At 37.5% G+C, this 25,352-nt stretch overlaps 1 protein-coding gene across 3 annotated transcripts in view; it reads left to right on the top strand.

The window, feature by feature from the left end:
- The first annotated feature begins 990 nt into the window (after positions 1 to 990).
- DCP1A (decapping mRNA 1A) overlaps positions 991 to 25,352 on the top strand; it is a 37,498-nt gene continuing 13,136 nt past the window's right edge. The window contains exons 1-5 of one of the 3 annotated variants that reach the window (XM_026076719.1): positions 991 to 1,029; positions 2,858 to 2,985; positions 12,152 to 12,218; positions 19,431 to 19,569; positions 23,262 to 23,381. In XM_026076719.1, coding sequence (XP_025932504.1) covers positions 2,904 to 2,985; positions 12,152 to 12,218; positions 19,431 to 19,569; positions 23,262 to 23,381 — 408 coding nt within the window. In that variant the 5' untranslated portion in view covers positions 991 to 1,029; positions 2,858 to 2,903. Of the gene's footprint in view, positions 1,030 to 2,857; positions 2,986 to 12,151; positions 12,219 to 19,430; positions 19,570 to 23,261; positions 23,382 to 25,352 lie in introns of those variants that run through there. The other 2 variants (XM_026076726.1, XM_026076736.1) reach the window with 2 other exon arrangements.

Genomic DNA, 25,352 nt, shown 5'->3' with positions numbered 1-25,352 from the left:
GGGCGGCCGCGGCCCCGGGCGTGACGGGGGCGCGCTCGGCGCGGAGGCTCTCGCGCTGCTTCGGGTTTCCTCGCTCGTGGTCGCCGTTGCCGGGTTGCCAGTGTGGTTTTTGTTTTGTTTTTTTAGTGTAATTTTTTCTTGTTGCTCTTAACAGGTAGTTCAGAGCCTTAGTCCGGGATGAATAGGACTTGAGGAAATGTTAGTGTTCGCTCTTGCGTTAAAACGCAGTTTTTGTCTGCGGCCTGTTTGCTCTTTGCTTTAAGTGTAGTTGTCTGTGTTACACTAAAAAGAATATATATGAAGGTAAGAACCTAGGTCGGACCTGTTCTTAAAGGTCTGACCTTAGGTTCAGGGCACAGCTAGCCTGTGCCTTGCTCAGGACCTCTGACCACTACTGTTTCATCCCCAAACTATAAAAACTTGAAATATGTGGAGCTTAACTTTTGGACTGCACTGGAGCTGTGCGCAGCTTCCTGTACATATGTGTCACAAGCCACTTGCTGATAGGAACAGCTGCTTTTGTTTGACTTTCAAAGTATGAGACAAAACAGTACTACTTAGTTTCACAAAACAGTGGTACTTAGTTATATCGTTGTTGTCTATGCTGTCATAATCATTTAAATAACAATTATGAAAGACAACCTCTTTGTAGACTAATGGACTCTAGTCCATGTTTAAAATCAGGAATCAGGAGGAAGATGTTCAATTCTGACAGCTCAGCATAGGAGAGTTGCAGAGTACTTCATATCATATTAGCAAGTTGATAGCGTGAACAAAATCTTCTAGGAGATAGGTTTAATTTTCTAATCTTGCTAAGAAACAAATATCTTCTAAAACCAAAAGACTGGATTTTTATTCCAATGTTGTCAAGTTTCATTGTGGAAAGATAAGACTATTATAATTGATCTCTGTAATTAAAATATTGCACAAAAGCTACATATTTGTGTGAACAAGCATATCTCTTAAGTAAAATTCCTGTCTTTTGTAGGAGAAGACGGACATAGAAGGTACCTTATTTGTGTACAAAAGGTAAGCTTTTTTTTAGAAGAAAACAAATGTTAGTTAGCTTAATGTGTAACTTTCATATTGGATTTATTGCATCCAGTTTACAATGACTTATTTGTCCAGCTATTAATGTTTGTATGCCCATTTGAAAAGAATATATTCTGCACATAGGTGGTTAACTCCATTAAAAGCACATAAAAGTGCTGCTGAAAAATCATAGGACTTGATAAATGTTGTATGTATATCCATAGAAAAAGTTAACTTATTGAGCTTATTTTGTTAATACTGTGGCATTTGTTAATGTATTGAGTGTCTCAAATGATGACTCTTCTTTTGTCTCCTAAAATCCATAATTTATTTAATTTGTCTGTATTGTTTCCGTAATCTGTCCTGGCTTAACTTTTGCCACTTCCTGACCAGTTTTGATACAGACGATGTCACTTAAAAGCCAGAGATCTGTCAGTGTATGGTTTGGGGGATTACTTAATGTCATCATCAAAACTGTGAAAGAAGTGCCCAATTATATGAGATGTAAAAAGAAAGAGGGAAGATTATTTTAACCAGAACCAACAGGCAAGCCCAATCATGGATTTTCGCTTTTTAAATAACAGGCAAATCGGAAATCTCACAATGAAATATCACTCTGAATGTAAGAAATATGAATAATGCAGAATTAATCAACCCATCCTGAAACAGACCGCCACAGGCCAGGGTTACAAGTATTTTATCCTGGTGCTGTGAAGTGATGCAAGTAATCTGTTCCTATTAACTTTGCTTTGGCTCCAATCTTGTAAATGCTTAGTATACAAAAACCAACAAAACTAAATAAAAAACTGAACAAAGAACTTCCTTCTGACTACCTGATTATTTCAAGCAAGTTCTGTTAGCAGCATTACAAGACTAACCCTTGATGTTAAGGACTGTTTGCGCCCTCCTTAGAAGCTCTTGACAGGCTTTATTGTTGGTCATTCAGTAAATGTGGACATGTTATAGAAATATTAACACTAGCTAGTTATATTTGATTTGACTCTAGTGGCTTTTCTTTTCTTGGCTAGTTCTATTCTCAGACTTGAATGACCTAAAATATAAGCCTCCTTTTTCCCCAAAGGCCTTCATCATGCTGTGTTGATAGTATGACTGCTTGCAGGCACAGCTGACCGTGCTGACATGACATTCCTGCAGTAAGAGAAAACGGATCTAAAGCTAACTTGAACTTCCAATGCTTGCTTGCTTGATGTTTTCTTTTTCCACCTGGCATTTAATGAAAATCTAGATATTTAAAACTTGTTTCACCAAGCAATAAAATTTTAAGTGTTTTAAGAGCCTCTGCTTCCTCTTTAGGTATATTTCCTGTTATTTAAGCTAACAGTTCTTTTATTGTCATATGTATTTACAGTAAGGTAAGTGTTGCTGAGTAGTATGGTTTGGTTTTTGGGGTTGGGGAGGAGTCCCCTACCCCCTTCTCCTCCAACTAAAGATTCTAAAATGCTCCAAGACCATCTATGTGAATGAAGGATTGAATACACTTGAATTTTAATCCTGGCCTTGCTGTAGGCTTTTTGAATAGTTTTTTTGAGGTCTTGGGGCATGTCTTTGATTCCTCAGTTTAGCAGTGTAGAACTTTAATGTTTATCCTGGTCTTAGTTTGAGGTAAGTGTGATCTTAGATTTAAATTAGCTGGTTGGCCAAGAAATGACACACAAGAGCAGCTATTAGAGCTTCTGTACTGATAAAGTTTGACCTAATGAAGCAGTAGAGACTCAAAGATTAATTCATAATTCTGTTTCAAATAAGTGTTGTACATGTTGATCAAGGTATTAATCCTTGATTTTTATTTTAATTGAATCAATAGGTCAGCTTCTCCTTATCATGGTTTTACGATAGTGAATCGACTGAACATGCACAACCTAGTTGAACCGGTGAATAAAGACTTGGAGTTCCAGCTCCATGAACCTTTTCTTCTCTACAGAAATGCTAGCTGTGAGTATAACTCTTTAAAATCCATATAAACTTAATATGCTGTTTTATAATCCAGACCACTTTGATATAATGGTCTGTTTCAAATATAATATAATGGGGCAGGTTCCAATGAAATGTCTGATTGTGAAGTGCTAAATTTAATTAAGTACCCACACAATGTATTGTGGTAACCACCTGCTTTCAATGAAACCGAGATAGAAGAACTCAGTTCAGTATTGTTATATTCTGTCTTCTTTTTAATTTATAATATCATAGGCTTAATCTAAACCTTTGCCTAGTGCCATAGCATTAATGAAATTTATTAAAAAACAGTAAAGATTGATTATTTTTGATGCTGGTGTTTGAGGATTTCTAAAGCAAAAATTACAAAACTTTTTTCAAATCTAGTAGTGTTTCGGGTCGTCAGTTGAGCTTCAGAGTCCCAGTATGCCACACAGCACAAATCCTGTTACTCCAGAGAGCTCAAAGTGTAGTTTATCTAGCCCTTAAAGAGAGGAAGAGGGAGTCTAGTGTTTGTGGAATTCTCATTAGAATAATTAGATAATATAAAAGGCATCCCATGAAGCAGAGAGTTAGTCTGAAATTACTTTGCTGCTGTCTTGTCACAGGCCCTGTTTCTGAATTGCCAAGAGAGCCTGTATGCTTTCTGGAGATAGTACCTCATCTCTGCTGCCTATCAGCTAATGTCTCCTTGAATTATGGAGATAGGAACTGCTTTGGTTATGCTTCGGTGTACCTAAAAGAGCAGTCAAACATTAATCTCATCCTATTTTACTTTTGGAATGCCTCCAGGCTCTGGGAGCAGGAATGGTTCCATTTTGGTGAGAGAAAACAGCTTAAGGTTGGAGGGTTCACTTTTCATAAAGTTTTAGCAGTCCTCCTTCCTCAAATGTAAGAGAGGGAAAAGGCAAACTAGTCAGTAAGCTGAGAAATTTAGGAGATGTAGGAAAGTGAATGATTCGCATGAAAATGGTGGGATGGGATTAGTATTGAGTTGGATACTTAAGCAGGTTGCTAGGTTTGGAGAGAAGAGGGGCTGTAGAGGATGGTGGCAGGGGTCAGGGAAGATGGCAGGTGACAGGAGAGGAAAGTGTTGCAAAGGTGAGATCAGTGACATAAGGAATACGGGAAGGTGGTGGTGGTTGTTGTTGGACCTGCTAATGGTATCGGGAAGAAGCTGTGGAATGGTCATGTTGTATGATAGTGGGAGAGGATCACTTAATGGAAGTAGTCGGAGAAGGTGAGCTGTGTGTGAGTTCATTAGAAACCCCTGAAGCTAATAATATGCCTTTCTGTCATTGACAAAAGCTCCCATTTTCCTATGGGACACTACTGTGTAAAGCCTGTGGGAGGCTAATGGGAGTTGGGATACAGACAGAATAGAAGCATGTGGAAGGAAGAAATTCAAAGATGTGTGAGGAAAACATGATAGGCTTGAGGGAAATAATTCCATTTTGAGGTAATCAAAAATACCTTTTTCCTCCTTAAATCTTTTCTATTGTCTTTTTAAAAAAGACATTGGTTGAAAACTATCCTTTATTTTGTCACTCTTTCCTGTCCCTTAGAAGAGGGCAGCATGTCCGGAAACAGTCTCCCCTTTGACTGCAAAATGGTAACAGATATAGTTAACTTGTCTTATTTTTCTGTGTGTCACAAATAAGCAGCTGACCAGTTTATTTTGTGTGCTCTGCTAGTGTTTGCTTCTTTTGAATACAAGCATAAAAGCACAAAAAGCAGTATCTACGTTTTTGGTTTTGTTTGTTTTTGGCAGAGGGAATATTCCTTATGATTTCAATACCCCCAATTCCCTTGCCTTCTGTACTTAGTTGTTGTATTCTGGATTTTCTTTTCCTCCCATGCAGCTTCCCAAATTGTCTGACCTCTACCCACTGAATTAGTTACGAAAAGCAAAATACATGTTTGAGATATTCAGTGTTAAATCTATTTGCATCTGTCTGCACAGTATTCCAGAAAAGTATTTAAAAAAAAAAAATTCAGGATTGATTTGGATTTGTTGCAGACAGATTTCGACACATATATGTTAGTTGCATGATTAGGTTAGGGATTTCTTGTCCAAGTTCTTTAGATGCAGAAGAGTATCCACTTCTACTCAGCTGGCTGCTGGCACGTAAAACCCTTGCGTTCCTGTGACTAACTCAAAATAGAGTTTGAAGCCAATGGTTAATGTGCATTTATGGGTTTAACGTGAAGTTCTTCTGCGATAATTTAACAATGGCAGAGGATGGACTACTAGTTTGGGCAAGGAAAAAAATCTCTCTTTTACACAGTGTTGGTAACAATCCCATTTCATGTAGCCTGTGTTTTGATCCTGCTTGAAGAAATCTGCTAGGATCGTTACAAACTCTTAATAAGTTGTCCTGCTAGGATCGTTACAAACTCCTAATAAGTTGTCCTGCTAAGACTGTTATTGGACTGATTGTTCTGTTTCCTTAGCTTTCGGGTTGGGGATGGTTCAGATTTCTAACAAAACCCCCAAATTATGTTTGTTAATACTGCTGTTTGCCTATGTGTTTAGGTCGTAGCAGGATCAACAGCAAATCACAGTTTACGCTTCCCCAGGACGTGGTAGTGATAGTAAAGATGCTTAAAACAAAACTATGCCACCATGTACTCAGGAAATATTCCATGTCAATAATATTTGTCAATGAATGTGACACTATTGTTTTATAAGCTTCACATTTTCACTTTGCTCTTGGATTGTATCTTGACTTAAGAAGATAAGGGCAAAGTCTGTTATGTATACCAGCTTAGGCCTCTGGCATTTCTCTCCCACAGTTATTGGCATGAGAACTGTTCTGAGTATATCAAGAATGAAGTACTCCAATCTGTGCAGAGCTATTAACAAGTTATATGAGAAAAATCTTGTAAGCAGTATGTGAACATTATTTTTACTTGGCTGGAGGCTCTAAGAATGATTTGCCTGTCATGCTAGATCATAATATTTTAGTGTTTTTTTTAACTAATCTCTTAGTTTGATTTGTGCAAATAAATATATATATTTTTTTAATACAATGGAATTCTTAGTTTGCGCATCAGAACTTATTTTTGTTAAGCTGCAGACATGAGATCCTTATCTTTATCTGTTTGCACAAAGGATTTGTCATGCTCTTGAAGCAAGACTAATTGAGGGGTTTGCTATTTTGTCCCCTCACTGGAAAAGAGGCTGTACTCTTCTTTGATAGTTGGGGTTTTTTGTTTTTTGTTTTTTTTTCTTGTTTGTTTTTACGGAGTAAGATAATAAGGAGTCTTTCCTGGTTGTGCAATGATGAGAAAGGACTAAATGTTTTAATAGCTTTCTTATATCTATTCTCTCTGTTCACTAAGAGTGAAATGGAAGTCAGTTGGGTCAATGTGTTATTTGTTATATTGATTAGATGTAGGACAGGTAGAAGGTGGGTTTTTTTGTTTTGTTTTGTCTTAAATACTAAAAATGTGTTATTTTCTTACCATGTAATTAGGAAATCTTTCCCAATTCCTTTCTCCCCCCCCCCCCATTTATACCGGTAACATCCTAGGATTCAAGCCCCCAAACAATACTTAAACCCAGAATTTTGAGAAAGGTTATGTCTACTTTTTTTAGATAATGCTGCTCTAAAACTTCACCATTTATTCAGCAAGTGTCAGATCTTCTTAAAGCAAAAATGGTGAAGAGCAGTGGTTAAGAAGCTCTAAGACATTATACCAATTATAGTGGCAAAAGAAAAAAGTATTCTATTTTTTATTTTTGGGGAGAATTTAAAGAAGGCAGGTATGATCTCCAAATTAGAAATAATCAAGAAGTGAAGTTAATCAATTTCATTTCTGTAATGTAACATATTTTGAATTTAGAGTTCTTAAAAGGTAAAACTCTAAGTTATACTTTATGTATTAATACTGTTTAATCTGGAATATGTGTTGGTGTGTGCATTAGATCGACTTCTAACTTTCCCTCTGGATGCATGTGTGTTCTTCAGAATATTTGTTCATGAAGCACTGCATCCCATTGATATATCTTTTTTTTTTTTTTTTGATCAACCTAAGTTTGTTTCTTCTGGTTCATATTTTGTAAAAAGTATGTTTAAAAACTCTCTGTGTTAAAAGAACCGTATGGTTCTATCAGTAACAATAATAAAAGCCCAATCTGAAAGTTCTGTAGTTTCTTTAAACCTATAAAGTGAAAGTTTGAGTAGGAAAGCTATTCTGCAGCAGAATTTTTGGCAAGCTGATAATTTGCTTAATAATAAAGGAAAATTAGTCAATGTTGTAAATGATGACAAACTTACCTCTTAAAGTCTGCAACAAGTATTCTTCTGCGTCTTTCTCATGTATAACTTTCCCTCTGTATTGGTGGTGTTGATCTTGAATAAAAGGCTTTTTAATCCAAGCTAGTTCTCTGGGGAGGTCAGGCAGATTGATTTCCATGGTGCTGAAAAGACAGATGCTAAGCATAAAACTTTTTGGTATTAGAAGAAATGGTCCTTGATTGTGTTGGGTTTTGTTTGTTTGTTTTGCTTCTTACTCCTTGGCCAAAGGTAAGAGGTAGTAAAACAAAAGATGGATTTTGGAGACTTTTATGCTTTTAAGTGCAAAACTCGGGTACAAAATGCTGTCTTCTGGCTTGTTGTTTTATCATTAATTAAATAGGCTTATATTCAGAACAGCCAAAAAAAAAACAGTTGCCTTACTACAAATGGCTTTTAAATTTTTTTGAAAGAGCTCCTGACTGGTTTCAAAGCAGGGTCTCCTTATCCTGAAGGAGAAAGTCTCTCATTGCCAGCCTCGTGGTTAGGGGGGGTAATGCTGCGAGTATAATGTATCTCTGATTGCTGAAGCTGAATGGCGCTCCAGCCAGCGCATTAGCCCAGCCTTTTAGTCTGAGATAAGAAAGGAGCCTGGTCCTGATACCTTTACAGCTCAAGAAGCAATACAAGCTAGGGGGAGGGGAGGAACCTCTGAAAGCTGGTAAGTGGTGCTAAAAATACTTAGTGTGACCTGAAAGTTGGTACTCTAACTGGAAGGAGTCTTCTGCTCTGGTTCAGTGTTGCAAAGTGGTAATCCCTCTCATTCCACACTACGTTTTGTCAGATGGCAGAGTTCGTTTAAAGTGTTCCTGATCCTGGATGCTGTTTGCCACCTTCTGAGTGACTCCAGTACAACTGCTTGTGGAATTGTGCTGTGACCTATATCTATGAAATGGTTTAAAATATTCAAAATGAAAAGAAAAAAAAAAAAAGGGAGGGAGTCTTTTTAAAAATTCTAACTATTCATAAATCTATGTGGCAGGCTGATATTTGTATTGAGAAACACAGGAACAGGAAACAGCTCAGTGGGAAAGAGGTTAGGGCTGAGTGGCTGGGGAAAGGTGGCATTTCAGCCAACGTTGCTACTGGAAGAAATACGAGCTTCGCGAGAGATTACTTTATGTGCCTTTGTCTTAAACTCTATCTGGACAGTAAAATGATCTATCTGTGCAGCTTCTGTAATATTTTTGGAATGTCATTTAGAATAGAGCAAGTTTCATCAGGTGGATACATCAAATTTTCCTGCAGTGACTGAGGCGCTGGTTTGTTTTCTTGTGGTACTCAGATAGGGTTGAGTTAGTTCCCGTGATTGTGCTAGAGGATGGGTTTCAAAATATGCATCCTTGCTTTGCAGAGAGAATTTGAAAGGTTGTGTCCCCCGCTCCTGGTTGTTCTGCTTGAGTCATTGTGTGGCAACATCTTAACTGGATTTGTAAAATAAAGCTTTTCTTTCTCTCCCCATCTGCCCTTTAAACTAGATAAGGTACCTTTTAAACCAGCTCATCTTTTTGAATCAGATGAAGATATGGCTGCATGAATGGCTAAACTGCCTAAGGCAGGAGAGTGCTGCTGTCTGGAATCTCTCAAACTGGCATTACTGGTGAATTCTGTATATATTTATTTTTGCATGGTTTTCTCAGGCTACGGTTTTATGAACATTTTAACAGTTTTGCATTACTGTGCTGCCCCCAGCTTCTTGTTCCTGCCCTCCCTCTTGTGCCAGGTGTTATGTTTGTGAAGCTGATGCGAAAACAGGATTAGGGTCTGGATTAAAAGTACCCAACTGATACAAGAGAAAGGGTGGACTGGAGCAGAGTGAGGAGCAAGGTTGTGAGAATGTGAGGGTGGTGACAGTGCTTCTTACTGCTAACTTATAAAGAAACTTTAAGTGAAACTACAGCTTTGGGATGCAACTTCATTTTAACTTTAAACTGCAGCCTTCTGCCAAAGAGTAAGGCCTCTGTCACACTTTCCTGTTCCTGCTCTTAGGTCAGATCTAGCAATTCAGCAGCTGCACTGCGCTGCAACACTAGGCTGAACTGACTGCTTCATGAAGCAGTAGAAGCAAAACGTAGAAGAGAGATGGGCAGATCATCCCTTTTGGTGTCAGCTAGCTGTAATGGGCATATTCTCTTTGCTTTCCTGTAGGAATTTCAATCAGGTTTTAATGATTGATTCAGTCAAGTTCAGGGAGGAAGAGTTGGATCTTGCATGTCTAGATAAATATTTGTGGATCAGAATGTTTATTAGAAACTGACAAATAATTTGCCTAGGTGTCTGAGAATAATTTAGATGAAGATAACTAATTTCTTCTTTTGATTTTTATTAAGTTTGATTTGGTTATGAACTGGGCTATTCTTGACTTCATGTATGTCAACCTAGTGCAAATCCAGCTGAAAGATGTTGCTGATGAGGATTACAGACTGTTTCTACTTGATTGTTAAAGATGCTGCCCCAACATTCAGCACAGAAAGGCTGGAGTGGAAGTGTTGGACTAGGTGAAAAATGAGTTACACTTAGTGACTTCTGTTGAAAGAAATTGTTAAAGAACTGTAGTAGAAATATACTGGGGCACAACAATATTGAGCTAATATCTATGCTGGACATAATAAAAAAAAATCACACGTTCGAAGGGAATTGGTAAATACCAACTCTGTGTCTGATGAAAGAATGCTCATAAATAAAATTGCATGAGTGAAAGGCATGCATCAAATACAGTAATGCTGTTGGGGGGAAATGTTGGCATGAGGGAGCTGAACTGATAATACAAATGAGTCTTTCCAAAAGAGGGAGGTAAACGTTCCAGTCTGTTGGACCATAACTAAACTAACACACAGGCTTACTTGTTAGTGATCTTATTAACATCTTCATATTACTATTAATGTTTTGTAGTGACTCCCTATGATTGCTTGCCAGTAGTACACAGTGTGGGAGGGGGAACTGATACTCCATAGACAGAACTGAGATTTGGATCTACTTCTGGTCTTCTGTAGGTCTGTTTCTGGCAGAATTGGGTGTGACTTTTATCATTTCTCCCATTAAGCTATCATTACAGGTTTCTTATCTTTATTCCTTCAGCAAGTATGCTTTTGAAGAAGATTTCTTCTCTTGGCATTTTGTCTGATAATGGAGTCAGGGAAGGGAAAGGGCTTTTCTTAAGCATTAAACTAGGCTACGTGTCTAAAGAAATAGCTCTAACTGAAATGCTTTCAGGTTTCAGTGCAGTGGACAACATAGTTGTCTTAAACTGTACATTTTCAGAAATATTTCATAAACATTGGCTACATGTATGAATTTCTTTCCTGACTTATTCTTTTTCAAGAAAAAAAATATTTCTTAAATGGTAGTATATTGATTTCTTTATAACCTGAAAAGCTTTGTTTCTTATTGCCGAAGCTGTAACTTCTCAAGAATCAAACGCCCAAACATAGTTGTTAAAAAGAGAAGCAAGTTAAAAGTTGAAACAAGGTAGAAATTCAGTTGGTCTTAGGATATTGTTATGGAAATGAGGTGTGTGCGTGACTTTTTCAGGGTTTTGGTCCAAAACAGTAAGCCTGGCATAACTAGAAGGTCTAGAAAATAATCTCTGGAAAATAATCTCCCTCTTTGCCATGGCTTGAAATAACTTTGAGTGGGCTTTGACTGAGATTTCTGAGTGTCTTGAAGAAAAGAATGGATTCTGCTTGGGGTGGTGGTGGTAAGGGGAACAGGGGACTTGTGTCTAGCTAGAAAAGGCTGTGTATTCACATTTTGAAAAACTCATTCTTTTCCTTCCCTTTAAATCGTATTTTACAATTAGGTGGTGATTTCAACTTCATAAAAATGTTGGTATGAACTGCAGAACAAAGATAAGTTTTAAAAGGCTATTTAAAAGGGTTTTTTTGGGAAATAAAAATGTTTTAATGGAAACATATGAACAGTGTGTAATTGCCTTTAATGTGCTTGCACACTCTGCATTGATAAATTTGATAGATGAACCAAGATTTAAAGTGACCTGCTTTGTGTGTTGGATTAAATACAATCCTGAGAAGAGTTCTGCACATTTGTTGCGCTGGCACAGCTGAGGGGGCAACGAGATGAGTAGGTATCTGGGGGAGGGGGGGGAAATGGCCTCTTTTAAAGTGGAATTGCTGATGAAGAAAAGCTGCTCGCTCTGGGGTATCTTTCAGCTGAGTGGTCAGGATCTACCTTGGCCCACTTTCACTGGGACTTCAGTTCTCCTGAAAGCCTCCACTGTGCTTGGTGCCTTGCTGAACTGGAGCCTTTTTGAACTCATTGGCTTGTTCTGGCTACTTTTAAAAAGTAGAGTTCAACGTGAATCCGGTTTTAAGTAGCTCCGTGAATGTCACGGTATGGCTGGAGTATTGGTACTACTTCCTTCCCATACCATTACATTTTACAGAAAGAATTTTGAGAGGAAGGTGCCAGAACGCCCCTGACTGAACTGCCATGCTGTAGCTACACCTCAGACTGACTTAATTTAAAAAATGAGTGTTCAAAACCTGTATAGGTATTCTTTACCCTAATTTAAGTGGTAGAATCAGTAATTATAAACATAAGATTGCCATTGTAGTGAGAAGACATCTGGTATTTAAAACTTATTTTTCTTGTCACTTGTATTTGTGAACAAGTATCAGCATTTTGTAATTCATTAAGTTAATCTAATTGACATTGTATTTGTGTTTGCGCGCATGCTACATCGAGTTACTTTATAAATGCTCATCATGCACAGAATATTTGAGTGGAAATTGATGGTAATTCATATGTTGCAGAGCTAATAGACTGCTGTTTCTTGCTTGCTTTCTTTTTTGTTTGTTTTTTTGAACTTTTATCTTACGCTTGCTTTTTTCCTTCTTATTTTCAAGTGTCAATTTACAGTATCTGGTTTTATGACAAGAATGACTGCCATCGAATAGCAAAACTCATGGCTAAGTAAGTACCTTGGTCTTGTTATTTTGTAACTCTTTCATGTAATACAGGAAAGACAAAAAAAAAAATTTTTTTTTAAAGAACCTCTTACACATCTTCTGTTCCTCCCCCCCCCCCCATGGAAAAAATACAGTGTTGTTGCTGCTACTCTGTTTTTTTTTGGGGGGGGGGGGAGTAAGATTTTGTGTGTTAAATAATTAAATGCTTTAACACTATAAGTGGTTAAAAAAATTTGGTTAAAGCATTCGTGTGGTATTGTCTAAAGAGAGCAAGTATACACGTTTGTATTTTATACTTTATTTTGTGTAGGAATGGTTAAAGCAGAGTAACACCCTGGCAAGTGACGGCTGCATTCTTTTTTTCCTTTAAAAAAAACAAAAAACAAAAACCCACCTTATTCCTGACTAGAAGTGAAGAGACTTGAGAAATGTGAGAAGTAGGTGGAATCTTACAGAATTGAAATGAAGTTTGGAGAGCAGGCAAAACTTTGAAGTAATAGGAGCTTGTTGTTGCTGGACTTATGGATTGCTGTTCAAGGTTATGGGTTTTCTTTCTCTGGAAGTAAAGTCTGTTTACAAAACTGCCCCATCACTTGTTCTCATTTTGTAGTTCATGGGGCTCTCGGATGCAGTGGCCATGCAACAGGTGAATCTCTGAAATGATCTCAGTTAAAAGAAAACTCTTAAAAGGCTGTGTGTCTTTGCAATAATATGGTTTTGTTAATTAGTTTAAGCTAGGATATAGTGGTGTAGTTAATGAATGTGTACCACAGAGAGTTGTAGCGGCACAGCTGGGGAGGGATTCGGACTAGTGTGCAGAAGCTGGCATGAACTACGGAGGTCAGGAAGGGAGGGAGCTGATTGCGCCGGCTTTGCTGCCAGAGAAGGTGCATTGCTTTCTGGAATTAGGGGAGGGAGAGGTAGTGATTTCTGTAGGATTTAGTAGTCCAGCTGATACAATTAATCTTCGCTTTCAATTTGATGGATGTAGTTAATGTATTTGAGTAAGACTTGATGTGAAATCTGTTGAACGACACAGAAGGCTTATTTTGGATAATTATGAATATTTGTATCTAAGTTAGAGTTCACTTGACTGAGTGGGAATAGTATGTAGGACTGTCCCATGGGGTGTTATCGGTAGTCTTTTGACCAGCTGTTTGTCAGAGGGATGTTGACTTAGGCTTGCCAAAAAAAAATTTCTCCTACTGACTTGGCACCTGGAGTTTCATCAGCCTATCAGAACTTCACAGGTTGTTGGAGGACAGCAAAACTTGACTTTTGGAAGTCTTTAACTTCTAGTAAAAAGATGTTTTAAAGAGTATTCTTGCACCAAAAAAGGCAAGATGCCTGGCTGATTAATCCAACATCTTTCTTGCTAATAGAGAAGGATGGGGATTAATTTAAATGAAGCTTTAATGTCCTCCTGTAAAAGACATTTGATTACAAAATCAGAGAAACAATCTTTTTTAAAAAAAAAACACAAAAAACGAGCATCTGACAGGGTAGTTAAGCGTAACAAAAATGCAAAATTGCAGATGTACTGAACAGGATATCTGCTCTTCCCTTCTTCTCTGCTTTGCTTTTCTTCTGCATCATTCTTTCAGAACTTTTTCTGTTGTATGTCTTAATCAGCATGTCATGCCTTGCAAGTCATGACATCCTGAAGGCTGATAAAACTTCATAATATGGAAAGTAGTCATAGTATAAACATTTTCTTAAGCTTATCAGTGGGTGTTTTCCTCCCTGTCCTGTCCCACAGAAGCAACGTATGACAACACAAATGGCAGACTGCAATATCAAGATCTCTTCTTATTTTTTCTATCTCATCCTGATAAACCATACTGTTTCCATTCCTTCTCCCTCTCTCCCTCCCCTTCGCCCCACAGCAGCGTCAGACATTTTGCTGTTAATTGGCTTGTCCAAATACAAGGATTAATAGGAAACAACTGAGTGAAAATGACTCTTAGAAGTTATTTTGAATCAAAATTTTAAAAGTTGAAATAAATTTATTAGAATCAGAAGTGTTTGTGTCATCTCTTCTGTCAACCAGATGTCAAGAGTTTGAATATAATGTGTACGACCCTACCACTATAGGGGTTTAAAACAAGTAAAATAGTGAAGGTGTGCAAGATGTATGCTAAATATGACTAATAAAAAGTTGCTGGGATTGATTAGTTGGGGGACTAGTGTATTTACATTTGCATGTAAGCTTATACGTGTAATGCTGCATTTATTGTAGTCATGGTGAGACCAGCTGTTCATTTTTGTTCTTTAAACTGCAACTTTGTTTTCTCACCTAAAAGTAAGACTGAGACTATCAAAAATGTAAAGGATAATGGAAATGGAAGGGGGTGTGGGAGGAAATACCCCAAACTCAGTAGCTAACCAGTGTAGCTTCAGTGATTAGGAATCATCCAATTGCTATTAATTTTAAAAACTAATGACAAGTTCACTGTTCCACTTTAAAAACTGAGTGTTAGAAGGGAAGGTTTTTTGTGAAGTGTCTTTTAATTAAAAATAGTGACAAATACTTGGAGTGGGAGAAAGAGGGAAACCCTTCAAACTCTACTGTATTCTTTGGGTCATGCACAGCTACGCTGCAGTTCTAAGTGTCATATAGCAAAACTTGAATTTATTTGGTATTAAATTAGTCTAGGTGCTATAGTATGAATCATGAGATGTAGATACTTCAGGGTTCTTTAAAAGTTTAATCAGGTAAGAGGGCAGCGTAACCATGGTACAACAGTCTGAAGACACCTGTACTCTTATTGCTGGATTCTATAGTATTCTGAAAATACAGGAGCCCAGTGGGTTCATTCAAAGCCAGTTTGGGTATGTTCTAAACTTTATTGCCATCTGTTTTGTAAACTCTTGTAGCTTGCCCCCCCCACCACCACTTTTTTTTTTGTCTCTGTTGTTTGTACTAGAGCTTTGCTAATGCACAAGAACAGTAGAAATGCCAAAGTGGATATAATCATTTTGCCCCTGTTTATGGTACACTTACCCACACCCTTGTGACTGTAGCATCTCAGCACCCTGCAAAATTTCTGTGATTGCAAATAATCCTGGAAGGTGAAAAAGCTGTAATGGGTTTTGTTGTTTGTTTGCTTTGAATGTGTGGGAATTTTTGCTGAAGATGTTGGAATGCTTGTGGATTAAGAGTATATTTGAAAATAAATTAGAGTTGTTAATGCATCAAGCAGATTTTGGAGAATATGTCTTGAGTATAGTTACTTCAGTGAAACTAGAAAGAACAATTTTGTACATGTAAAGATTTATTGACTGAATACTGACAGAATACAGGTGGTTGAATTTTGCTGAGCTAGCTAAGGCCACACGTTAGTATGGTTTTAGCCTTTGCTGCAGTTTACTTGGTCAAAAAGGGTGCAAGTGATGTTTTCTAGCCAAAGTACTGCTAATAAGTCTTTTCTAACTGAATGTTTTTTCATAAAGCCTTTCTTCTTTTTGCTGTTAGTCTACAGAATGTCCAAGTACTCCTGTTCCATTTTTCTTGAAAACATGGGCATTGGTTTTGGGGATTACAAAAACATTTGCAGAAACTGTTTTTATCCTGAGAGATGTATATAGTATATGTATACTACTTATTTGCCAAAAATTCCCTGGGGAATGAAACCACCTTTCATTTGATACAGTACATCTTGTAGGTTTCTGAGTAGCTAAAGATGAATACTAAGAAAAATGAAATGAAGAAGTTCTAGTTGTGCGTTGTTGCAGAATGGAAAAGCTTGACTTGTGAGGCTGCAGTTAAAACTTTACAAAAAGTGGATTGACACTATTCTGCTGACATCTCTTTCTACAGACTTCATGCTTCCTCTCCCCCCAAATGGGTAGAAAGAAGAAAGCTTACAAATCTTGATACTTCCTCCCCACCTTCCCTACAAGAAGGAGGCTGAAGCTGCCTGAATTTTTCATGCTGGGATGAAAGATGTATTTAAAGGGAGGAAGATTAATAGTATTTAATAAATAAATAGTATTTAATTAATAGTGTACTTAAAACTAAAACTTCAACAAGGAAAGTGGCATTCCAACAAATGGTAACAGGCCCTATCAGGCTTAGTTCCATATATTTCAAATAAGGTATTTACACTAACTTCCAGAAATATTTATTTTGTTCAAGTTTTGTTTTTAGCTGTGGAAATGTGGATGGTCACTGATGGTAACCTTTTGCTTTTGTTTTTTTTTTTTGGGGGGGGGGGGTGCTTCCCTATCACTTATAGGAAACTCCTGCTTTTATAGTACCTCACAGCTTCAAAAACATAACCATAAAAGGTTTCGAGGAGATTTGCATTCTCTTTCCTGCTGTTTGACTTGACCTTATTGTGCTAGATTGAGTTAACAAGATTGCAAGCCATCCATTTATATTTTGGCGGCTTATCTTTCAAAAGAAAACTAAATTACTCTTCATAGGCTGTGTAATCACAGACCTTCACTTCTCACATTCTCTCCCTCGCTCTGCTGTGAGGTTGTGCCAGGTATATTTTTCAATGCTATAGTTGCAGATATTCTTGAGCAGACTGTCACTGCAGCTACTGTGTCCCTGAAGGAATGTGTGCCTCTTCCACTGTCTGATATAATGGAAACAGTAAGCATTGCTTAAAAAAGATTTAACCCCGATTCTATACAGAGCATCCTCAGTATAGATCTGCATTTAGTAGCAGCTTCTTCCTTTGACTACTTGTCCGAGCTCAGCAAAGGTATTTGATTTACGGAAGTTAAAGAAAAAAATTATTTTTAAAAAGAATTCCAGAGTTTCCTGGAATGAGAAAAGTTTGATGGAAGTGGTCAAACTGGTAACTTGGGAAGAAATTAGTTTGGGTGACATTGAGTTGAGATGATAACTGTTTATGAAGGGAGAGCTTTCCAGAAGTAGGACAAAATCTTGATTTTTTTTTTTGTTTTGTTTGCTTGTTTGTTTGTTTCAAGGTTTTTTCCAAAATTCACGTTGGGTGAAAGTTTGTATTCTGACACATAAATTGTAGTTTTGTATTTTGAGATTAGTTGATAGGCTTGTTCTGTCCTGTTTCTTACAATCAGACCTCAACTGGCTTCTGAGGTACAGGCAGAGGTGGGAGAGTATCTCAGAGTTTTGGGGGGAATACTGCTTTGTATTTACCCCCTGCACCACCATTTGAATATAACCTGCACGAGACAAAGTTTCATAGTTACAATTCTTTAGAAAATGAAAGTAAACTTTAAAAAGATAAGAAACACTTCATAAGGGACAATAAGAAAAATACTGTGAAATATTTTGCAGGAATCTTGGTGAAACAGTTCTGCAAAATGGATGTATTCCTTGAAAATGCTTTGCTCTGAGACCAGTTAGTAATATTTTTAATGGGAAGATGTTTTGTTTAAAAACTTCCAAACCACCTAGTTAAGAGCAGAAAGAGGGTCTGAAGATTTGAGCCTTCACTTCACCTACAAGGCAGCGCGTGCACGAATGTCCGGAATTTGCCCTTTAACTGAAGTACTTATTTATCCTGATATAGCTATGCTGACACTTTTCTAAATCTCGGCAAAGTATTCTGATTCTTTTATCTTGCCCTTTCTCATCCCTACTTTTGGAGCTGAGTTTAGACAAGTCCTAAGCCAGGACTGTGTGACGGTGTGGGGTGCTAGAACAAAATGTTCTCTGAGGGTATCACCATAGAAACATTTGTACGGTATTGAGCTGCTTCATCCAAGCCAGCACATGCTGTAGCTGTTAGAAATTTTCTCGCAGGGTGTAGATTGGCCTCCATATTCTGAGTTATGCTTGCAGGTGAATGCTGGCGTGCAGAGGGAAAGCTGCGTTGCATGATAAGAAGCTGGTTAAATAAGTGGCTTGTATGTGTGATTGTACAATTAAAAGTTTTGAAAGTAATTTTCCTGGGCAAAATTGGATTTTAAAAGCCACTTCTAATTTTTCTTCAAATAAACACAGCTAAACTCTAGTGAAATAAGTTGGCTTGGCTGCAGGAAAATTAAGGAACTCCTAGGACTTGCACTTTTTTTTCCTTAAGAATGACAACATAGAGTAACGTATCTATTTACTCAAGAGTCTATAAACTACAGAGTTATTCTAGCATCCTAACTGAACCGAATAAACTGAGTGCCTGAGTGACTGCCACTGTCCGATTGCTATGGTGGCACCTTTTGGCTCTCCATCAGCCATTAGTTCCACAGCATGAGAGGTCTCAAGGGACATGCCGGCTCCAAAGCTCTGCCCTGCTTACAATGCTTTGTTTTTTCTTAACATATTTAATTAATACAGGCTTAAAAAAAGAGGAGATTACAGGCTGTTTTGTGTTTATTTCAAGAGGATAAGCCTTAGCGCATTGCATAGCCGTGTATATCTTGTGAACTGCATGTGGATTAGGAGTGGAAATGTATGCTGCCTTTACTCTTGTAAACAAAACGTACAAGGTGCGCATCCTCTTTTTGCCTACGTTAACCATCTTTTAAGTTGAAGCTTTCTGATACGCAAGGCAGTAGGAGTGGTGAGTGAACAGTGGGCCCCAAGGGCCAGAGGAAAGGAGGTGTTGTGGACCTGCAGTAAGCAGAATGGCTGCAGGGCAGCTAGAGAAGAAAACAGCCTGCTTTTCTTTGCAGAGGTTTGCGGGGGGAGTGAGGGGCAGCTTGCTCTCCGTCTCCTTACAGACTGACTCCAGAGACATCTGGTGCGAGCCAGCTTTCTTCTTCCCCAGTATCTTTGTTTTGTTTTATAATGGTAGATCTGATTCTAATTTAGAATTGGTTTATAATCATTTTTTTGTTGAATAACGTGGCCTAAATTGGCTAAATAAGGGGGAAAACTGCATATTAGGAAGTAAAGAATAAAAAATTTTACTTAGTCTATGGCATAATACATATGCTCTTTGTATAATATGTGTTTGGGTGTCCGCATATTTTATTGTAAAACTGTCTAAACATGACAGTTTTGCAGAGGTAGTGTTTACTGTAGGCAAACTTTGTGAGAAATGGACCAGTGCTGTCTGGATTAGAGCTAAATTGTACAGACCATTTGACAGTTTGTCTTGTATAAACCTTGTAGCAAATGAAAACTTGTGTAACTTTGGTCAACTATGTGTTAGGTTTTTATTCGGGCAGAGCAAAATGTGTTTATATGTTGGGAGTACCATCTTCTTTACTGCTTTTTGCAAGATGTTCATTCCAGATAACATTTTGAAATCCTGTTTCTCCTTTCCTGTTACAGAGTGGTGGAACAAGAAGCTCAGAGATCTCAGCAAGTTTGCCATGACAGAAAAAGTCCCAGCAGAACCAATGGCTGCAGTGAAAACAGGCCCATTGACATCCTGGAAATGCTTAGTAAAGCCAAGGATGAATACGAACGAGTAAGGATTTTTTTTTTTTTTTTTTTTTAACATTTTGAACAAATAGAAATGCTACTGCTACTTCTGAATAAGGGGCCTCATGTGGGGTCTGCTAAAATGGCATGCCCTTTGATTTCTGAGAGAGAAATTATAAAGGATAATCATTCTTGTATATTAAGATGTCTTGTGCAATAGACTCTTAACTGGAGATTGCAAAGTAGCACTTCTAATCCAGGATTTAATAGGCACATATGTTCATATATTTAAATTGCTACCTCTTGGGGAGAAAAATACAGTTTCCAAGACAGATACTTGGAGATGCAAACGCAACAGAATAAAATATTTTCCTGAAACAGCTGCATTAGCTGCTTAATTTCAGTGCTCATCAACTGTTCTGTTTTGTGAGATCGTTGTCAGAGGAAGCATGGGCATATGTATGTAATGCTGTAGACCGCTGAATATGCCTGGCTTTGTAATCTTGAAGTTCCATTTGGTAAATATTCCATACAGTAGCTGACTTTTTTTTCTCTGTACCAAAAATCACTGGGAGAGATCTTTTTGATTATGGCATGGATCATAATAGAATATTAATTGCAGTTGCATGAAATATTTTGGGGTATTAAGTAATGCAGCAGAAGTCCAGAAACTTTTAACTACCCTATGTCCTTGATACAAGTGCAGTTACTTTGGGGGGGGGCAGGGAATATGGGGAAAAAAACATATTTTAAAATGGCATGGAATTTGCATGATGCATGCCTTCATAAACTGTATTTCTTGGCTCATTAGGTAACTCTTTGTCAACCTCTTTCATTGTTTTTCGTTGTTAAGAAAGCCTGTCTGGAGACTGGTTCTTAACACATCCTCTGTGCTTGGTTTAAACTGCAGGCATTCTCTGCCACTGTTTCAGTTGCCTTGTTTTCCAAGTGATGCCTTGTTCCTTCCCTCAAGTAAACTGTACTAGGAAGAAGTCTCTTCGATTTCAGGAAAGACATGTTGAAGGGGTTCTGTGATCCAACTTGAAAATGTAGCTTAATAGACCGATTTTACAAAGTTAAGATTTCTACTGCTGTGAGGAAAATTCTTGTTTCTGGGAATTGCAAATAAAAATTACACCAGTGTTTTCTGTCTTTTCTAAGACTCAAAGTCTTGTAGAGTTAGAGGTAGGTTTAGTCATTCACTACATTTGTAAACTCTACTTAGCTTACAGCAATGAAAAATATGCTTCATATAGTAATTTCCTTCTGTTCCTTAGTGTACTACTCCTGTCTCTGTCTACTATGTGTCTGTCCTTTTTAATTGATTTCAGAATGGTGATTCTGCTATCTTTTGCCAGCACTAAGTTCACAAGTCTACATAACTTGTTATTAGTTTCTGAAAACTGTTAATTCTTTTTGTGAATGTTTTAAATACAGATACAAAAATAACTTGCTTCTAATTCTTTGAGTATTGCTGCTGCTGGAGGAGGGCGTATCTTTGTATGAAGGCCAGCATTGTGAAAGTAGCAGCTCTTCTGAGAGCATGGAAGGAAGCGTCGAAACCTGAATGACTCATCTTTCAATGTTGTATCAATTGAGACATGTTTTAAGAAATAAAAGGCTTGCAAAAAACACAGGAACTCACTGTTTTGATAGTGCCCTGTTAGGGGTGTGAGGTCTCTCTCCCTTTTTGTTCTTGCAATATCAGCTGATAGGTGTTTGCAACAGGTGATTCTTAAAAATGATTTAAAGGATATTCCAGTATTCCAGCTCTTCTTTTCTCCTAATATTTAGATCTTTTTCGTGAGACAGTACCGAAGAGCTTTTGCTAGGAACAAAATTCCTAAGCATCATGAATGAAGCTCCATAGACAAGTGAAATACTGATGAACAAGCAGTGTGGTATGTGGATTTCATGGTGGACAATCAAAGTCTGTGGTGGCTGTCACGCAGTCAGAAAATACCCAGGGCATGAACTGCAGGAGAGCTACTGTCTAACTGGCTGTTTCCTTCTTGATACTGATTTGCTTCTTGATGCTTCTAGAACAACTATTTCAGTTCTTTCCTCCTTTGTATTTGAGCTATAAACTGAATCTGCCAAACATAATCCCGTAGCCTCCTGTGATTGCAGTGCTGTAGAAGTAGCCAGAGAAATGGGATTGAGCAATGCTGCTTACACTTGGCCCTCCTTGAGAACGTTCTGTTGAGCACCTCAGCTTTGGCAGCAAATCTCAGCCGTGGTAATATGGGAACCTCTTGCAGCCAAGCATTTTCTTCATCAATGTTAATGGAGTTTCCTATCTTAATTTTTTAAAATTATTTTGTGGCTCTCGGTTAATTATGCATAAATTTGTATTTAGGAGCAGAAAGTACTTATCTGCCTGGTACACTCCAGATGGATCATAGAGTAATCCTTGTGTGCAGCCCACGTGAGATTGGCAGAGTGTCAGTGTGAGAAGGGGGCAGAGAGAGCAAAAGAGATTGATGGAGGTCTGAGTGATTTAATCTAGGAGTCTAAATCAGCTTAATCCCTCAAGTACTTGCTACATCAAGTCCGTATGTGAAAATGAATCAATTCAGAGTGTGTTGTGGGTTTTTTTTGTTTGGTTGTTTTTTTTTAAAATGAAATGAATGGATTCTTTTTATAGTGTATTTTTCTTGTGTCTGTCTCAGTATGAGAATGGAATATGGAAACATATTGCAGCTTTTGTAGAAAGAAAAAAATATGCTTTGTCTGGTTTTTGTAATCACAAGGTAGTCTAGCATCTCAGGCCTAATGTGGTTTTTACCTTCCAGTTGGCTTGTTAAAAAGGGGAAAGGGAAGAAGTTGCTCCTCTCTTCTGTCCCATAAATGACGATATGTAGTCTTGATTTTGTATTTATTGTTTTCAATTGGAAAATGGTATTGTTTTCAATTAGAAAATTAGAAATTTAAAACAACACAATAACAAAGTTCAGGTTGTGTCTAATTTACTGTTTAAAAAAAAATGCAAACCATATTTTGCTGCTGTCATTGAAATGACCAGAGCAGTTGTCATGTGTTGTGCTGCTGTTCAGGTATGTCATGTGCATAAGGCATAGTTTATCTATTGAATGTTAGGCTGAATTTGTTCAGTGCTTCAAACTCTAATACACTTTTTGTTTTAAACAAACAAATGTAAACATTAATAAAAGGTGGAGGTCAACTTGAACTGCAGACATCACACTGTCCGTCACTGCAACTCTCTTGCCTGTTTTCTGCCTTTTGTCAAAACAAGTTGACACCTTGTGAAATTACATGCACATGGTTAAATAACCCTGGTAGAAATAACTTTGTGGCAAGCTCCCTTTGCAATTACTTAGAATAGTTTCTAACAGGATTTTTCGAAGTTGTTTCTAGCTTGGATTCTTGATTCAATGAAGTCTTGCAAATTTCTTTGTTAGCAGCTAATGAAGACAAAGATGTGAGAAATCTGCCTCTCTTTTCCTTCTTAGTGAAAAATATATGAAGCAAGTTGTCTTAGTTTCTTGGTAGTAAAGAGTAAAAGCATAATGAACACATTCCAGATGGTGGATGTCTTGGTATGATTTTATTTCCTAAAGTTTGTGAATTCCCCACTGTCTTTGAAAAAATCAGTATATCTTCTGTATTTCAGTTGAAGTACCACATAACAGAATTGTAGTAGTGACTAAACATAGGCTAAAAAACTTAAGTATTTATAATAATTTCTTTTTGGGTTTTTTTGTTGTTTTTTTTTAGAATCAGATCAGTGACTTGAGTATTGTATCAAGTTCTGGAGTTCAACAAAATGCAAATCCCACAAAGTCAGAAAGCACAGAGACTTCAGAACAAGCAACTTCATTACAAATGCAAGATCAGGTATGTTTCATCCAAACCTAAATAAGGTGCTTGTCTTCATCAGTGCTTTGTTTTGGTACTAGAACATCTTCCCCCCCCCCCCCCAAAGAATGCCTGTAGTGTTGTCTACTAAAACTATCATGCTTCAGCTTGAAAAGAAATAAATATATTTGGAAGTTTAAAATGTATCTCTGTATCCACTCCCATCTCTTACATCTGTGCTTGTCTAAGATCACTTGGTATGTTCTTTGTTTTGGCTTTACATAAACTAGTGGGAAGTTGGGGGTTTTTTTGAGCCTAAATTTTGTCTTCGAAGTTGTCATTTAAAAATATGAGGCTATGTCCATGCTATAGTGAATATTCGAGATTGTTTAAATGGGCTAACTTAGATTCTTGGAAGTCAGTCTGTGGTGGTGTAGAGCCCTGTGCAGAATGACTTACGGTGAGGAAGCAAGAGAAAATAACCTTTGCTGCCTCTGCAGACTGAATATGGCATCAGTTAACTGTACATTGTGTTCCAGTCTCTCGCATACGAATTCAAGCCCTGCTTTCTCATGTCTGAGACGGTTACCTAAAGTGTGTCTGTGCTGCCTTCAAAGGTATAGCTACAGTCTTGCTAACTTAAATTAGCAGTGAGTTGCTAGACCAGATATAGAAAGCACTTCGGGCATGGCAGCACCAAATTCTCTTGGGCATAACTGACTGGGTGTTTTCCTAGCTTCTGGCATAGTTCTGTAGCTAGTTTGTGTTTGGGGTTTTTTGGTTTTGTTTTGTTTCTTTTTTTAGAACTTTGATAGTGTATTCCTTGCTCTGCAGTAAGGAATAATCTAAAATTTCTCAGTGATGATGTGATAATTCTAGTGTGGTGTAGATCTGTTCCAGATAGTGTTAGATACAATGTGCTCAATCAGGATGCATCCAGATATCTATAAATTCTCAAGCCTGGTGTTATTCCTGTAATTAAAGATTAAACCACAGTAAAAATGCTAGAGACAACATTCACGTGTATTACGACTTCTGCTTCACTTAGATGTTATCTTTGCAACAGCATGTCTAGTAGCATGGCTGGAGTGGTTGGAATGTAGGCAGTGATAGTTCAGTAATTGGCACTATTTTCCTAGTAAGCCCCTATGCATAAGGAATTTGTAGTTTTATACAAGACTTTTTGAAGATTCATTTAAAAAAAAAATCGAATTGTTGCTGTAATTAGATTCCCTGCAACACAAGTAATTTGTGCCTGCTTACAGTGCCACCCAGTGGAGACAAAATTCAGTACTGGTTCCCCTTAAAAAAAAAAAAAAAAACCCACAGAAGTGAACTGGTAAAGCCTGCCTCGAAGCCCTTGCCATGGCTTAACTGTTGTCTTTTGCAAGCAGTAAAGCACAGTATCTGAGAAATGAAATGCCCCATGAAAATTTATACCACCTCGCACTCGGTAGTTCTAAACAAATACTTGCTTTGTAGGAGTAGTAAATATGATAATATTTGCAGAGATATTGAATAAAAAATTTAGTAACATAAGAGTGCTGATAGTGTACTTCTGTAAAGCTAGCTACCTGGGTTCAGCTATAGCACAGATGAGTTTGATCGTTCTTAATCACATTTTTTAATAGCATGTGGACAACTGGAAGAAGAGCAGGAAAACACTCCATTTCAGCTGTAAAATTTATATATACTTTTTAATTTAGTTGAAACGGATGACCAGTGAATTAAAACCAATAGTGCACATATGATAGATACTATGAGTTTCTGAACCCCTCTGCAAAATGTAGCACTCATGTTAGTTAATTAGCTTCATATTTCATGGCAAAAATATGAGAGATCTGGGAATAAAAACAAACAGCTGTGTCTCCTGTGACAATCTGAAGTTTAAGTTTTGTATCTTGGCAGTTCAAAAGGCAAACTGATTGTATCACGAAATGCTTTTGAACTAGTGATCAGCAAAGCTGGGTAGTTTCTAGAATGCTGAGGGTAAACTTTGTAATGCCAGCT

The sequence above is a fragment of the Apteryx rowi genome, unplaced genomic scaffold (assembly GCF_003343035.1).
Source record: "Apteryx rowi isolate R43461 unplaced genomic scaffold, aptRow1 scaffold_111, whole genome shotgun sequence".
NCBI classification, from domain to species: Eukaryota; Metazoa; Chordata; class Aves; order Apterygiformes; family Apterygidae; genus Apteryx; species Apteryx rowi.
This window is presented reverse-complemented; position numbering and strand designations above follow the sequence as displayed.